This window comes from Mesoplodon mirus, assembly GCF_964341445.2.
Source record: "Mesoplodon mirus genome assembly, chromosome: 5".
Taxonomy (NCBI): domain Eukaryota; kingdom Metazoa; phylum Chordata; class Mammalia; order Artiodactyla; family Ziphiidae; genus Mesoplodon; species Mesoplodon mirus.
Window position 1 is genome coordinate 38,450,388 of NC_138980.1, and position 17,033 is coordinate 38,467,420.

The following is a 17,033-nucleotide window of genomic DNA, read 5'->3' on the forward strand; positions in this document are numbered from 1 at the left end:
GAATGGATGGATGGAATGATGGATGGATGGATGGATGGATGGGTGGGTGGATGGGTGGATGGGTGGGTGGGTGGATGGAATGATGGATGGATGGGTGGATGGATGGATGAATGGATGGATGGAATGATGGATGGATGGATGGATGGATGGGTGGGTGGATGGATGGATGGGTGGATGGGTGGGTGGATGGAATGATGGATGGATGGGTGGATGGAATGGATGGATGGGTGGATGGATGGGTGGATGGAATGGATGGATGGGTGGATGGATGGATATGGGAGGATGGATGTGTGGATGGGTGGATATGAAAAGTGCTAGATGGGTGAATAAGCAAATGGGTCAATGGACGAAAAGATAAATGAGTGGATGGATGGGTGGGTGGGTAGGTGAGTAGATGGATGAACGTACTTATATATATGGATGGATGGATGGATGAATGGATGGAAGAAGGAAGGAAGAATGGATAAATAGGGAATGGATGTATGGGTGGGTAGATGAGAGGGGAATGGATCGACGGGTGGATGGAGGTGGATAGAAGAATGAATCAATAAACCAACAGGTAGAAGAGGAGATGGCTGAGAGGATCTGTCCCCAACCCCAAAGCTGCCCAACTCTGCTCCTCGCTGAGGGGGGAATGAGAGGAAGGTCAATCAGTGGATAGTCTACCAGGAACTCACCTTCCAGAATGACGGTGATGGGATTGGGCCGGAAGCCCTCACCCCCTGGGCACAGGGTTCTGTACTCAGCTGCAAGGGAAAGAGGTGCTTGTGAGGGGCTGTGGGATGGGGCATTTGGGCAAAGCTCAGGGGAAGCAAGGGAGGGGAGGTCCCCTAGAAAGGGCTCAAGAGTGGGCCTTGCATCCCTTTAGCACAGAAACTACATCCCCTACCTCCTCAGCCTCTTGGGGCCAGAGACATTGATCCAATCCTGGAGGATCCAGTGTGTGCGTGTGTGTATAAACATGTGCTCACAATTCAACATGTGAGCAGATGGATCTTGTGGTAGTAGCTGGGGGTAGGGAGGGATTCTTTGTGATCCAAAACCAGACCCTAGTGTGACCACAAGTTTCCCCCATGAAAGGAAGACCCTGGATGTACACACACACACCCCTGAATAGGTGGACAGCTGCCTCCCTACTTCACACCTGACGACTCTGCACATGCTCTTCCCACTGCACCCCACACCCTTTCCCCTACTCTGCCTGGAAAACTCCTACACATCCTTCAAAACCTCATTCAAGTCCCTATGTTGGGAAGGCTTCCCTTACCCCCTGCCTCTCCATGGCTTCCTCCTGACCCATCACTACGCCTCAAACAGGCCCTTAGGATAGTTCCACTCTCAACAGTCCAGGGACTGTTGGTTTACGGGTAAGGGGCAGTGTGCAGCGGTTGCGGTCCATCCTTCTCTAGGTCCCCACCCCTACGACAGGACACAGAGGAATGCTCAATGTTTGTTGATTGACTGAGTGAGCAAGTGAATATAAACACACAAAGAATTTGCAGGAAGAGATGGCAGAAGGAGACTTTGGGGAGAGACCTAGATGATGAACTGCTGAGAATATGCTGTGTGACCCAGGGCGAGCCCTTCTCCCTCTCTGGTTCCCAGTGTCCCTCCCTTAGCAGAGATGACCCACTAAGCCCTGCGGGAGCCTGGACCAGGGCTAGGTCTCTGCCTTCCCCCGCCCCCACTCCCCCAGGGACTCACTGGTATTGGCCAGCGGGCACAGCTCACAGGGGTTGCCCCAGGCCCGTCCCAGGGAGCAACAGCAGGATGCTCGGGTGACGCCAACCCCAATCTCCACACTGCAGGAAATGCCACCGTCCCCTCGGTCCTGTGTGTCCAGGAAACAGTTCCCGACCCGGGTGTCTTAAGAGGCAGAAAGGGATGGTTAGCAAGTGGTGGGGGAGAAATGGTGTGTGTGTATGTGTGTGTGTGTTTGCACTTCTGTGTATGTGTAACTGTGTGTTACTCTGTGTGTGTCTGTGTGTGCATGGGTGCCTCTGTGTGTGACTGTTGAATTGTGTGCATGCATATTTGTGTGTGCACGTGTGACTCTATGCGTCTGTCTGTCTAGAGCAGAAGGCTGTATCTCAACAGACGATCGGGATGATCACTCTGGCCAAGGGCCTGTGTGTCAGGAACAGGTGGATCTGGGTGACCCAGGCTATGGTCCCATCCAGCCCACTGACCCCAAAACCCCACCCGGAGTGGAGTGTGTGCTCACCCACGCAGCCCACCCCGCTGGGGTTCAGCTCAAAATCCTGGGGACAGTTGCAGAGGTAGCTGCCGGGGGTGTTGACACACAGGCCGTTGATGCAATTCACGGGGTCTGCACACTCATTCACATCTGTAGGGTGGGGGCACCGTCAGCAGGAAGCCCTCCCTTGACCCGCTTCCCTCCTGCATTCTTCTCAGGGAGTCAAGCCCTGGCTGTTGGGGGCCAGGCTTAGGGGCAAGGTCACATCCTTCCCCGGGAAGAAAGCCTGATGGGACAGCAGCCTCTGGGGTCTGCCCTGTCCCAGGCGACCCCATGCCCTCCCCTGCTCCGTTCTACTTGGCCTGGAGGTTTGCCCTTGACAGCTCTCCCTGCCCCAGATTCCACGAGCGAACCTACAAAATGCAACATTCAGGACGTTTTGAGCCAGGGGCTGGCGGACTACAACCTGTGGGCCAAATCCGGCCCCCTATCTGTTTGTGTGAATAAAGTTTTATTGGCACACAGGCACGCTCATTCATTCACTTATTGCCTGTGTCTGTTTCCGAGCAACAGGGCAGAGACTGTATGGCCGAAACCTGAAAATATTTACTGCCGAACCCTGTTTGGGACACACAGGTGGGAGACCATTTTGATGGTTGTGGTGGAGGGAGCTCGACTTTGTTGATCCACTGCATTTATTCAGGGGATGATAAATGAGGATGATGAAGGTTACTGGGGCAGGAGCACTACTGGAGACGGGGGTCACACAAGGCCGCCTCCATGAGAGGACATGTGAGAAGAGATCTGTGGGCAGTGAGGGAGTGAGCCGCAACCCCCCTCCCCAGCCCCACGGACCCCACACCTGTGCAGTTGCCGCCTCCGCGGTCCAGCTCATAGCCCTCATCGCAGACGCAGCGGAACATGCCTGGCAGGTTCTCACAGCTCCCGAACACACACAGGTTCCCGAGAACACACTCGTCCACATCTGGGGGGAGACCCCAGCTCAGCGCAGCCCAGCCCACCTGGCATCCTACTCCTGTCACCCCCAGTGCCAGCGGCTCCAGGGACCCGCCCACACCCCGGCAGCCCCAGACCTCACCCTGGCAGGCGTGCTGGTCCTCTGTGGGGTTGAAGCCCATCTCGCATTCACAGCGGTACCCCCCGGGGGCATTGAGACACTGCCCGTTCTCGCAAAGGTCCACGTTCTCCGCACACTCGTCCCTGTCTAAGGGGACCCAGAGACGGAGGGCTGGGGGTCAGCTGGCCAGGTGGCCCCTGTCACTCAAATCCTTCAGTCACCCAGGGTTCCAGGGAGCTGGCAAGTAGCCCGGGGAACTTGGAGGGCAGGTGACCAAGTCAGGGCCAGGGACCAGATAGGGGACCTGGTCACTCAGGATCTGGAGTGGAGGGCCGCCAGGAAGTAAGCACATCCAGAAGGCTCCATGCATTCTGAGTCCAGGGGAGAACACTGCCTCCAGGGACTCAGGGTCTGGCCTGTGGCCCCAAATGCTGAAGGCACGTTCTCTCCGGCACCCACGGGGTGGGTGGGTGGGTCAGTGCAAGTCGGGAAGCCAACTGACCACTGTGGCCACCTTGGAATCCAGCCCCCATGGCTGTCCCTCTCGGGCCCCTCCAGCCCTCCCATCCCACCCCCCGACCTCACCTTCGCAGAAGTAGCCGTCCCCAGTAAAGCCCAGGGGGCAGGCACAGCGGTAGGAGCCGGGGGTGTTGAGGCAGTCAGCTCTCGGGCTGCACCCATGCTCCTGGAAGGCGCATTCATCCAGGTCTGCAGGAGATGGAACCCAGAGTCCCCCGGGTGTGTGCACTGAGGGGCTGCAGGGAGGCAGACCCTCCAATCCCAGCCCTGACCGGCCCCCCTGGACATGCCTGAGCCCAGCCACCCCTCCCTGCCACCTGCCTCCCCCCCACTGCCCCACCTACCTCTACAGCTCTTGCCCGGACCTCCTGCCCTCAGGCACTCACCGTGGCATTCGAAGCCATCCCCCACCCAGCCTGGCTGGCACCTGCAGCTGAAACTCCCAGGGATGTTGAGGCAGGAGGCGTGACCATCACAGCTGTGTCCCCCAAGCTCGCATTCGTCCACATCTGAGAGGAGAGGGACCCAGGCATAGGAGGGGCAGGACCAGGAGAGGGGGTGGAGGATGCAACACCCCCGGGAAACCTGGGCCCAGTAGAAATAGGGCTTCAGGTACAGAGTGGCAAGACTCAGTGCAGGAGCAAGGGAAAGAGCAAGGATCTTCTCTAGGGCAGGGCTGGCCCAGAGATGTCCCCACAGCACTGCGGGACCTTCCACCTTCACCCAGAGCCCAAGAGGAAAACCCCCAAACCCAACAGGGCATGACTCCCAGCAGCTCCCAGAAATGATCTGAAATGGCAGCATGAGAGACTTAGGGTAGACACTAAGAGTAACTGTCCTAACGCACACGCTCCCTCTCTAAAGCAGGATTTCCTTCTAAACCAGTGTGTCTAATCCTCCGCCAATTTTGCATCACCCTTATCTCGTCAATGTTCATACACCACCTAAATGAGCTGCTGTTTGCTGCAAGTTTCTTTAGACTGCCCCCCATTTTTACTCACGTGAACATATTTTAAAAGAAAAATAACAACGATCTCTATGAAATCATGAGTTTGATACTACTTTCCAAGGTTTGTTTCTAGCATGCATTAAAATAATTATGTAATTACGGCAAGTAGAATTATGTTCTCCCAAAAAAGTGTGTTCCAGTCCTAACTCCCAGAACCTCTGAATGTGGCCTTTTTTGGAAATAGGGTCTTTGTAGGTGTAACCAAAATCAGATGAGGTCATCCTGGATTACAGTGGGCTCAAAACCAATGACTGGCGTCCTCCTAGGAAGAGGGAAATTTGGACACAGAGAGGAGAACACCCTGTGATGACGAACGTGGAGATTGGAATGGTGCGTTCAAGGATGCCAAGGACCAATGGCCACCACCAGAAGTGAGGAGAGAGGGATGGGAGAGATTCTCCCTCTGGGCCCCCAAGAAGGAACCAACCCTGCTGATACTATGATTTCAGACTCTGGCCTCCAGAACTGTTAATTCCAGAGAGAGTAGATTTCTGTGGTTCTGAGGCACCAGGTTTGTGGTCAGGGGTTTCAGCGATCCTAGGAAGCTAAAACAGGAACTACGGAAGTGTTTAAATGTTCATTCCTGTACCACTTAAGAGCATCAGGCTTGCATGCTTTGGGAACTGATGTGGATACTAAGGGATCCAGAGCTCCCCCCGCAGAGCTGTTAAGGGAGCCCCAGGGGCACGTGATCGGATCCTAATTTTTGCTTTAACATGAGGCCCCACCAGTGGAAACGCGTAAGAATGAGGTCTGGCTGTGCTCCGCTCCAAGGGATGGGGCAGACCCCATGAACCCTAAGCTGGCCCCTCGGGGGCCCCCTCGCCTGCTCCACTGACCACCAGCTCACCGGAGCAGCCCGTGGCCCCCTTCGTGACGATGTAACCCAGCTGGCAGTGGCAGACAAAGGAACCCCTTGTGTTCTCGCAGACCCCATGGAGGCAGATGTAGGGGTTCAGGTCACACTCGTCCACGTCTGTGGGATGACAAGAGAGGAAGCAGGTGAGGGTGGGGATGCAGCAGCATTGCTAAGTGCCCTGCCACATGGGTCCCCTGCATCGGGGTTCTCTTTGCCCATCTTCAGGGGTGGGGAACTCCCCCAATTCCACCACTAGGCAGCCGCGAATATTCAGTCAACAGTCTACAGCACATATTCCATGGAACACACCAGACACGCATTCCCAAAAGGATTTTATACCAATACATTTAGACAACGCTGAATTAAACAAAGCTAACTGGATTTTTTCTCCTGCAGGCCTTTTCAGAGCCTTTATGCCAACGTGGATCTGCAAGAAGGGATGGAGGAAGCAGCATTTCTTATTTAACTTGGTCCTAAGCCCCCTTTTCTTCAGTGTTTCCTAAGACACCTGTGCTCGGGAATGCTTTAAGCTGCCCTGGGCTGGACACATCTCCCTGGGAGGGTTATGTTTTTTACTTCCTGGTACTTCCTCACACTGGCCCCAGCTCTGCCCTGATGGGGCACCCAGTAGACATCTGCTCCCTGGGCCCCGTGACAACCTGCAGCCAGGACAGGACGGTGATCACAGCTCAAACAGCCTGGGTCCCCAAGCAGGGCTCAGAGAACACAGTGTCTTACCATCTAGCTCAGCTTCCTCTGCAGAAAACCCCTTGGTCTGCAGTGATCCTATACATTGCTTTCAGAACAGGGCACACGCCTCTGTATGCACTGGGTACACGGTAAGTGTTCAATAACTGTTCATAAAATAACAAGGTTCAAGGGCCTCTGCTGCTGTGAATGAGATCCCATGGGTCTTGGTGCAGGGGCTCTAGGCACAGGTGGCCAGGAGCAGACTGCCAAGTGCAAAGCCTCATCTCCCCTGCCCGCGTGTGACGGGGATGGGACTGGCGTCTGTCTTGCCCACGTGGCCTCCTTGTGGAAGGCCTGGTGGGTGAATTGTGAAGCTGCCTCCTCCACCTGTATGTAGTCCCAGTTCCTCACCTACACACGTCCTCATGTCCAGCGTGGCCACAAAGCCGTCATAGCAGAGGCAGCGGTGACCCCCCGGCACGTTGATGCACTGGCCCCCGGCACAGATGTCCGGGTTCTCCTCACACTCGTCCACGTCTGGGGGAGCAGGGTGGGGGGCTGGGCTGCAGGCAGGCAGGGATGGAGGGGGAGTCCCAGGGACCCTGCTGCAGGGTCAGCGGCCTGTCCCGGGTCTGGCCGGCTGCATCTGGGTCAGGAAAGGTGTGTTCCCCATCCCAGGTGGAGGGAGGGGGCCGCGCCCACCCACCTGCACACGCCCTCCCATCAGGCATCAGCGAGTAGCCGTGTCCGCAGCCACACCGGTAGCTGCCCTCGGTGTTAACGCAGTGCACGTGGCACCCACCGTTCCCAGAGCGGCATTCGTCCAAGTCTGCGGTAGGCAGGGCGAGGTAGGGGGCGTGGCGGGAGTGAGGTGGGGGTCGTGGCGGGGTGGGAGGCAGGGCGAGGTGGGGGTGTGGTGGGAGCGAGGTGGGTGGGCGTGGCAGGGCGGGAGGCAGGGCGAGGTGGGGGCGCGCCGGGAGCGAGATGGGGGCGTGGCGGGGGCGGGTCAAGCAGGGGTCTGACTAGGGGGCGGGGCCAGCAGAGGCAGGGACTTCGAGGGACTGCTGTGGTAGTGGGGGCCTCGGCTGGGGCTCGGGGCGGGCGCGGTCTCACCCACGCAGCCTTGGCGGTCAGGTGTGCTCTGGAAGCCGGCGTGGCAGGAGCACTGGAAGGCACCGATGACGTTGACGCACTGGCCGTGGGGACACAGGCCGTCACTCAGGGAGCACTCATCAACGTCTGCAGGGGGAGCACATGGCTGGTGGGGACAGCAGGTAGGGGAGGGGCCCCAGGGAAGGCCCGGCCTGTGTTCAGCCGCCATCTGCAGGACCCCGAGGCACTGGGACACGTGTGCACTCCGATGCATTCATGCTCCTGGCATCCACACGCCACCACAGGTGAGTCCACACCTCACCCTTGTACAAACACGCACCCACACCCAGATCCACGTGCACACCCACAAGACCACGTGCATATCCACGTGCACACCCACAAGACTCACCCAAAACACACCCTTGAATACACACTCACCCTCAGCAGATAACACCCACACCCTGATCCATGCATCTACGTCCACACAGCTCACACACAAACACACCCTCACACCCACTCACATGCAAACACAATCACCCTCAGTAGACACACCTTCACAGCCACATGCACACTCATAAGACTCACAAATACACCTCACACCCACTCATGCAAACACGCTCACCCTCGACACATACACGCACACCCACATGCACACAGCCCCATCCACAAACACACCCACCCGTGTGCACACATCCACACCTAGACACACATTCTCTCACAAGCTCACACAGATGCACAAACACCACATCCTCTCACATAAGAACACGCATCCTTTTGTAGACACTTACACACTCACAGACTCACACAGAAACACCCATGTACACACTCACTCTTGTACACATTCCCAGATACACTTGCATGCTCACAAATACACACTCCCTCCGCCTCACACCCACGCACAGTCATATCACATGGATGCACAATGACCTGCACCCATACTACCTCATGCATGTGACCACTCACATGCATAGAGACTGACACACGTGTGCACACATATACATAAGTATGTACTCAGGGAGATGCACAAGCACACACTCCCATCATCTCCCTCATGCAACCCACACTCACCCTCGCAAGCAGTGCCCTTGGCCACCAGCGCATGTCCAGCGGGGCACTGGCACTCATAGCTCCCATCCGTGTTGGTACAGGTGCCTCCCCGGCACAGCAGTGGGTCCCGGGCACACTCATCCACATCTGGCCGTGTGGAGAGAGAGAGGTGTGAGGACGCTGACCTGGCAGGGTGTGATGTGGCTTGTGGAAGCTTCTCCCTGTGCCCCTCTCCCCCAACCCTGTCACCCTGGCTGAAGCTGAAAGGGCCTGGAGTTTGAGGACTCGGGTGACCCATGGGAGTCAGACTGGGAGGGAAGCTGGAATTCTGAGAATTATCAAGGACACAGGCTGACACTCCTGGAGCTGAAGGAGGCCCTGAGAAGCACCCCCTGTAGGACACAGAGGGAAGGCAAGGCCCAGCCCCTCCAGGCGTCAGCACAGGGAGTGGGGGACCTCACCACCCACCCCCACTCTCCTCCCACTCCAGCCTCATGGGCCTCCTTCCACCCCTCAGATGCTGTTCCCCCTCCCACCCGGCCCTCCACACAGCAGCTCCTTCTATCCTTCACGTCCACCCCAGGGCCTTTGCATGCACTGTTCTTTCTTCAAGCTGCTCTTCAGCCCCTCTTCACCCCAATTACTCCCACTCTCTCAGCCCCACAGAATGGGATACATCCTAGGGGTCTATGCTCCCACTGCACCATATGGCCCTTCCAAGTGCTTATGACAGTGGCTATTTATTTTGCATTTGTCTGGGGATTTATTTTATTAAACATCTATCTCCCCATTAGGTCAAGAGCTCCGAGAAAATGGCCCTCTGCTGCCGAGCTCTCTGTGGTTCCCCTGAGTAGATGCACATGAAATGTTCACTGAATGAAAAAGTGAATGAAAGGGGAAGAGGCTCCTCTGTCCCGGGCCCCCTCCTCTTCTCATGCTACAAACCCCCGGGAGACCTGCCCGAATCTTGCTTCCCAGGCTTCTCATCTGAATGCCACACGCAATGTCCAGCAGCCTACAGGGATGATGCCCACACTCACCGTGTCCCAGCTGGATCATGGCTTCTCTCCACTCCGGCCCCCTCCACCTACATCCATCACAGCAACGTCACCCCCATCCCTCGGCTCGGCCCCGAGACCCCCGAGCATCACCCTTCCCGGGGTGGCTGCCTACCCATGCAGTTCTTCATCATCATGAAGCCACTCTCGTAGCCATGGAAACACTCACACTCGAAGCTGCCCGGAGTGTTGACGCAGGTGCCCTGGCCACAGAGGTCAGGGGAGATGCGGCACTCGTCAATGTCTGTGGAGAGAGTGGGCACGGGCCAGGCCTCCACATCTGCAAACACCCAGGGGTGCACAGGAGCCCCAAGCTGCTGAATTGAGCCAGATTAGCAGAGGTGCCGTGACTGCACCCCAGACGAGGGTAGGGAATTTCCTTCCAGCCTGGAGGCCCCTGGAGGCCGCCTCTCCCAGCCCCTCCTTTTATAGCTGGGATCCCAAAGGCCCAGAGAGGGTGTTGAGCTGTCCTTGCTCACAGAGCAGGCAGGTAGACAGGCAGGAAAAGGCCGGTTCTTGTCTTTTAGGTGCCTCTAGTTCATGGCCCCCATCCCTGTAGGCGCCCCCCACCGCCCAGGAGGCAGATGCGGGCACGTACCTGTGCAATTCCTTTCCTGGGCATCCAGGGCAAAGCCCCCAGCACAAGAGCAACGAAAGCTGCCCACGGTGTTGCGGCAGGTGCCGTGTGCACACAGCCCGGGGAAGGCTTTGCACTCGTTCACATCTGCAGCATGGGAGCACAAAACGTCACACTGCCCCGATGTCTCTGGGTCCCCACCTCCTGAGCGTTCACCCCTCTGGCCACAGATGTTTGCTCTCTCCCAAACACACGTCCCATCTCCAGGCCTCTGCCCACACTGTGCCCTCTCCCCATCCACCAGGCTCCCTGAGCCCAAACACACCTTTATAGAAGGGCTGGCCTGAGAGGAAGTCCCAGCTGGCAAAGCCCAGCCCCCGGGGACACAGGCTGGCAAACGCTGGGGACTCAGGCTCAGGGCACGCCTCGCACGCGGCCCCCCACGCGGCGCCCAAGGAGCAGCAGCAGACATCCATCCGGTACTTGCCGGGCAGGGCGGCCCCACATTCATCCTCATCCCAATGCAGGAAACAAAGCTCCAGGCGCACATCTGCAGGGAGGGGCAGTCACCAGTCCTGCCCCTGCCACACTGTGCCTGCCAGGACAGGCATTAGAGCCTCCTTCAGCAGCTTCTTCTGAAACTTCCTCCCCAACGGGAAGAGTGACTTCCTCATGCTGAGATTCGATATCATCCAATACTTCCTTTTTTTTTTTTTTTTTTTTTGGCAGCGCTGTGTGGCTGGTGGGATCTTAGTTCCCTGACCAGGGATCGAACCTGGGGCCCCCAGCAGTGAGAGCACCGAGTCCTAACCACTGGACCACCGGGGAATTCCCAACAGTTACATTTTTTTTTTTTTTTTTTTTTTGCGGTACACGGGCCTCTCACTGCTGTGGCCTCTCCTGTTGCGGAGCACAGGCTCCGGACGCACAGGCTCAGCAGCCATGGCCCACGGGCCCAGCCGCTCCGCGGCATGTGGGATCCTCCCAGACCGGGGCACAAACCCGTGTCCCCCGCATCGGCAGGCGGACTCCCAACCACTGCGCCACCAGGGAAGCCCCAGTTACATTTTTAAAATGATATAATCCAACAGTTACATTTGAATAATGGTATAATCCAAAACTTACACTATAATAGTAACTTGCACTGCTAGGTGCTTGCTACGTGATGGGCACTGTTCTAAGCTCATCAATCCATTGAATCCTCAAAATAACACCAAGAGGAAAATATTATCATCATGCCCATTTTACAGGCAAGAAAACTGAGGCAGAGAAGGGTTAGGTTGCTGACCTGAGGCCAAACAGTTAGTAAGAGGTACAGCGGGGTTCAAACCAGGCCATCTGGCTCCAGAGTGTGTGTGTTTAACCTGTAAAACTCCCTTAGAATAATCTGGGAGTGGATAATCTGGGAGTGGATAAGCCTTCCTCAGCACCAGACATGAGGGTCTAAGAATGGGGCTGGTTAACTACGGCCTGGGGTGCCAGCCTCCTGTTTTTGTAAATAAAGTTTTATTGACACACAGCCACATCCATTTGTTTCTGTACTGTCTGTGGCTGTTCTTACACTACACAGCAGAGCTGAGTAGCTGCAACAGACTGTGAGGCCCCAAAAGCTGAAAACATTTACTCTCTGGCCCTTTGCAGAAACAGTTAGCTAATCCCTGGTCTAAGACAACTTCTCACTCTTTACAAAAGGAACATACGTTTAAGTGGGTCCATTTGAGGACAAGACCCTGTTACAGAATCTTTAGGAAAAAATAAAGATAAGCAGAAGTGCCATGACACACAGGGATCTGTCTTAAGCTCCCATGTACCCAGTGCCTTGGTCCAGGGCTGACCAGACTGAGCCATTTCACCTGGCTGTGAATTCAGCAATGGCTTTTTTCTCTTTACTCAGTTACTTTCTTTCCTTGTTCACCTTTTGGAATCAGCAAGAAGACCCGCTGCACTCCTGAAGCTCAGTTTAGAAGGAAATCGAAGTTGAGAAGGGTCATCAGGGTCCATCTGCCTGATGTTGACCAGGCTCCAAGGTGACCCCGAGGAGGCTACCAATGGATTGATGGGACTACAGGAGGAAAAGCTGATAGAACTCGGAGCACTACCTGCTGGCCGGCACATGCTTTTGGCCAAGAAATGTCCTGTTCAAGATGTTGATAGGGACAAAGCAAGAAGCCCTCATCGAGGGGGAAAATATCCCAGAGCCTTTGAGACTGAGGGTAAGCCATTCAGGGTGAGGGTTTGAGCCCTGGATGCTGAGGAAGGTTCACCAGCATCACTTACCACTCATGTTAGAGGTGCCTCCTGCTCAAATCCCCCCGTGTAACCCTTACTCGGTAACAAGAAAGAATAAACGAAGGTTGCAAGTATTATTCCACGAGATTTTGCCATCTGCAATGACCTTCCTTAGAAGGGCAGTTAAGAAGATGCATCCCGGGCTTCCCTGGTGGCGCAGTGGTTGAGAGTCCGCCTGCCGATGCAGGGGACACGGGTTCGTGCCCCGGTCCGGGAAGATCCCACATGCCATGGAGCGGCTGGGCCCGTGAGCCACGGCCGCTGAGCCTGTGAGTCCGGAGCCTGTGCTCCGCAACGGGAGAGGCCACAACAGTGAGAGGCCCGCGTACCACAAAAAAAAAAAAAAAAAGATGCATCCCCCAAAACTTTGGAGACACGTGGGCAGGAGGTGGGCAGTGAGAAGAGGGTCCTGGAGGACCCCCGAGATCCCGCTTGTCCCTAGGAGGGGTCTCCAGCGCTGGGAGTGGAGGCAATGAAGGGCAGGGGGCCCGGCATGGGGACCCAGCCCGCACTCACCCACACACAGCCGGCCCGTGGCATCCAACGTCAGGCCCTCAAGACACTCGCAGTGAAAGGAGCCAGCAGTGTTGAGGCAGCGCCCATTGGGACAGACTCCCGGGAAGACCTCACACTCGTTCACATCTGGGCAGCGGCAGGCAAGGAGGAGAGGCAAGGGCTGGAGGCTCCCAGGAGCTGTTCCCCTGGGGCCTCAGGACACCACGTGGTCCTTGAGGTGGGGGGAAGGGGCAGTGCCAGCCTCAGGGGCTGGCGGATCGCGGGGAAGACCCAGGTACCAAGGAGGGAGAATGCCTCAATCTCAAATGACTTCAGGGAGGGGCCCCAGGCAGCCCCCATGACACTTGCCCACATGTGGCTTGGAGGGCGAACCGCAGAGGGTGGGGTTGGGGGTTACCTTCGCAGCTGAGTCCCTTCACGCGGGCGAAGCCACGGGCACAGGCGGGGTCTGTGGTTGGGGAGAGGAGTCACTTTCTCCACTTAAACACAGGGGATCTGTTACCCCCCAGTTGTCCCGATGGTGTGGGAGCCCCGGAGCCCCCCCCAGGCATTACCCATGTCACAGCGTTCGCAGGGGCTCCCCCAGGCAGCCCCGAGCGTGGCGCAGCACTCGGACCGCAGGGTGGCTCCATGCAGGTTCGCCTCGCAGCGGCCATCCTGGACCTTTAGCCAGCAAGTGCCTTTGGTACTATCTGCGGGGAGGGGCTTGCTGTCTCACCTGGCGGGCCCACACCTGCACGCCGACCCGCAGAGACCCAGCCTACTCGGGGCATCGGGGTCCCCGCTGCTCCGTGGGGCCTCTCACCTAAGCACACGGTGCCAGAGGGTCCCAGGCGGCTGCCGGGGGCGCACTCGCAGGCGTAGGAGCCGGCCAGGTTGCGGCACACACCGTTCACACACGGATTGGACAGGCACTCGTCGATGTCTGCAGGGACAGCCCCCCCCCAGCCGCCCCACCCCCCAGCGAGTCCTGAGCTGCAGGAAGGGGAACCCCCCCTGACCAGGGGCCCCTCCTCCCCACGGCTGCCAAAGTCCAGAGGCAGGGGGCGCAAGCAGTTAGAATACAAGGGAACGGACTGCGCAGGCTCAGACGCACGTGAGTTTGCACTGAATCGTCTTGTGCACCTGCACAAGCACGCTGACGTGCAGGGTCCTGGGAGCGCACACAGGTAAAAGTGCAGAGGGATAGGCACGGTGGGGAACCGTGGCCCTCAAAGGGTCGGTCCTGGCACAAGACAGGTGAGAGGCAGGAGGAAACCCCAGAGGGGATGGAGGCCTGGGTGTGGCCAGGGTGGGGGAGGGGTGTCAGCTGGAAAGAAGACAAAAGGACCAGGGGAGGGGTGGGGCCAGATGAAAAGCTTGTGCGTGACTGTGTGTGTGTGCATGTGCAGGTGTCTGTGAGTGCCAAGGGATCTATGTGATGGGCAAGGTCATCACAACAAAGTGTGTGTGGGCAATGGTGAGCATGCACAATTGAACATGTGTATGTGTCAGTGACTGCACGTGTGTGAGAGGGAGGATGGGCACGTATTCTTGTGTATAAGCGTGAGTGTGTATGAGCATGTGAGTGCACAACTGTGCAGGTATATGAGTGTGTGACTGCACACATAAGTGTGTGTGGCTGTGAGCCTAAGTGTGTGAAAGGGTGAGTGAAAGAATGTGGGCACACACATCTTTGAGTGTGTGCACGTGAGGGTGTGTGACTGTGGGAATGTCTGTGAGTGTGAATATGGGTATGTGTGTTTTGTGTACCGGTGTGTGTAACTGAGTGATCATATGCACACATGTGTGAATGTCAGAGGGTCTGAGTGTCTGCATAAGGGTGTGCCTTTGAGGGTATAACTGTGGCTGTGAGCATGCGTGTAAAGTGTGAGAATAAGTGTGTGAATGTGGGTATTGTGTGTGTACCTATGAGACTGAGTATGAACACATGTATGCCTTTGAGCGTGTCTGTGTGCGTGAATACAGGTACACATGCGTCTTTGAGCACGTGTGTACCCACAGCATGCAGCGTGCATAAGTATCTGCATGTATGTATGCGTGGCTGTGTGCCCCGGGACCCTGTACCTTCGCAGGTCTCCGTGTCTTGCCAGAAGCTGAAGCCCTGGGGGCAGGAGCAGCTGTAGCTGCCAGGGCTGTTCCGGCACCGCCCGTTGTCACACAGGAGGCTGTTGAGTGCACACTCATCCACATCTGCAGGGTGAGGGGGAGAGAGCGGGGTGAGGGGTGTGCAGTGGGGGTGGCCCACCCACCTGCCCGTCCACTTGCCAGGCACGCTCACCCATGCACTCCTTGCCGGCTGCGGCTGCCTCGTAGCCCAGGTTGCAGATGCAGCGGTAGCTGCCCCGCAGGTTCTCACACATACCGTTGGCACAGACATCAGGGTCGAGGGCACACTCGTTGATGTCTGCACCAGGAGGAGGGCGTCAGCAGCTGCCCTGGCTCCCTGGAGGCTCCAGAAGCCATGTCCCCCGGGGCCAGAGCTCCAGCCTAGACCCTGCCTCCTTCCCCTTGAAACCAGGGTTTCTCAGCACTGTGGACATTTGGGGCCAGATCATCCTTTGCTGTGATGGGGGGCGTCCTGTGCATTGTAAGATGTTGAGCAGCATTCCCAGCCTTACCCAGGAAATGCCAGTAGCACCCTCCCAAATATTTGTGCAGACATTGCCAAATGGCAATGTCGGGAGGGGGGCAAAACTGTCCCCAGTTTGGAACTCATGGAACAGATGTTTATATGGCAGCAACATAATTTTGAAAAGAAAAGTGCAATCATAATCACTACCATTATAGGATGTTTACTATTTTGTGCCAAGCATATTAGCTCATTTGATCCTCACAACATCCCTGAAATGGGTCTTACCGTTATCTTCACTGTACAGACAAGGAGGCACAGAGACAGTAGGTAACTTGCCTGAGGTTACTTAATCAGTAAATAGTAGGGCCAGGATTCGAACCCACGCATCTGGCTCCAGAATCTGTCCCTTTAACTGACAGGGGGTGGGGGAGGGGTGGACATCTGTCCTGCCCTGATGGCCTAGCAGTGGATGGGAAATGTGACTATTCTAAGTCCTTTTATTTCTTGCTCAGGCAGAAAGGCTGTTTCAGGAAGGGATGGTGTCATAGGTTGGAGTCCTAACTCCCAGGATCTCAGCATGTGACTTTATTTGGAGACAAGGACTTTACAGAGGTGATCCAGTTAAAACGAGTTCATTAGGGTGGACCCGCAATCCATTCCAATATGACTGTATCCTTATAAAAGGGGGAAATTTGGGCACAGACGCACAAGGAGAACCCCACGTCAAGAGGAAGGCAGAGGGGTAATTCCCTGGTGGTCCAGTGGTTAGGACTCTGCATTTTCACTGCCGAGGGCACGGGTTCAATCCCTGGTCGGGGAACTAAGATCCTGCAAGCTGCACGGCGTGAAAAAAAAAGATGAAGGCAGAGGGCGTAGGGATGAATTAGGAGTTTGGGAATAACATACACAATACTATATATAAAACAGATAACCAACAAGGACCTACGGTAACTAACAGGGAACTCAATATTTTTAATAACCTATAAGGGAAAAGAATCCGAAAAAGAATAGATATGTATGTATAACTGAATCACTCTGCTGTACACCTGAAACTAACACAACATTGTAAACTTAAAAAAAAAAAAAAAAGATGAAGGCAGAGATCAGGGTGATGCTTCTACCAGCTGAGGATTTAACAGTGAAGTGCCAGAAGCTACGGGAGAGGCATGGGACAGACACTCCCTCACAGCCTCGGAAAGAGCCATCCCTGCTCCCACCTTGATCTCGGACTTTTAGCCTCTCCAGAGCTGTGGGAGAATAAACGTCTGCTGTTGAAGCCTCCCAGCCGGTGGTACTTTGTTACGGCAGCCCCAGCAACATGACAGTGCCCAACCACGACCCCACCCCTCTGTCCCAGCACTGCCCCGCTCACCTCTGCCATCCGTGGTGATGCCAAGACCGCTGCTGCACAGGGCCTGGAACTCGGCTGGAGTGGCGGAAGCAGAGCGAGAGGGGTCACTGGCCATTGCCGAACCCAAACCACGCCTAGGATGTGGCCCCTTGGAGCTGAACGAGGGTCTGGGACTA

At 56.3% G+C, this 17,033-nt stretch overlaps 1 protein-coding gene across 1 annotated transcript in view; it reads right to left on the reverse strand.

Annotated features, from left to right (window-relative positions):
* The window catches only part of FBN3 (fibrillin 3), a gene marked incomplete at both ends in the record, with an annotated part of 58,778 nt that overhangs the window by 31,454 nt on the left and 10,291 nt on the right, over positions 1 to 17,033 (reverse strand). Inside the window, 22 exons of the mRNA XM_082623234.1 lie at positions 678 to 746; positions 1,705 to 1,866; positions 2,225 to 2,347; positions 3,060 to 3,182; positions 3,297 to 3,422; positions 3,861 to 3,983; positions 4,181 to 4,303; positions 5,654 to 5,779; positions 6,764 to 6,889; positions 7,059 to 7,181; positions 7,466 to 7,591; positions 8,513 to 8,638; positions 9,665 to 9,793; positions 10,148 to 10,273; positions 10,452 to 10,676; positions 12,932 to 13,057; positions 13,329 to 13,379; positions 13,486 to 13,623; positions 13,737 to 13,856; positions 14,999 to 15,124; positions 15,213 to 15,338; positions 16,879 to 16,932. Of these exons, the coding sequence (XP_082479360.1) occupies positions 678 to 746; positions 1,705 to 1,866; positions 2,225 to 2,347; positions 3,060 to 3,182; positions 3,297 to 3,422; positions 3,861 to 3,983; positions 4,181 to 4,303; positions 5,654 to 5,779; positions 6,764 to 6,889; positions 7,059 to 7,181; positions 7,466 to 7,591; positions 8,513 to 8,638; positions 9,665 to 9,793; positions 10,148 to 10,273; positions 10,452 to 10,676; positions 12,932 to 13,057; positions 13,329 to 13,379; positions 13,486 to 13,623; positions 13,737 to 13,856; positions 14,999 to 15,124; positions 15,213 to 15,338; positions 16,879 to 16,932 (2,697 nt within the window). The remainder of the gene's footprint in view (positions 1 to 677; positions 747 to 1,704; positions 1,867 to 2,224; positions 2,348 to 3,059; positions 3,183 to 3,296; positions 3,423 to 3,860; positions 3,984 to 4,180; positions 4,304 to 5,653; positions 5,780 to 6,763; positions 6,890 to 7,058; positions 7,182 to 7,465; positions 7,592 to 8,512; positions 8,639 to 9,664; positions 9,794 to 10,147; positions 10,274 to 10,451; positions 10,677 to 12,931; positions 13,058 to 13,328; positions 13,380 to 13,485; positions 13,624 to 13,736; positions 13,857 to 14,998; positions 15,125 to 15,212; positions 15,339 to 16,878; positions 16,933 to 17,033) is intronic.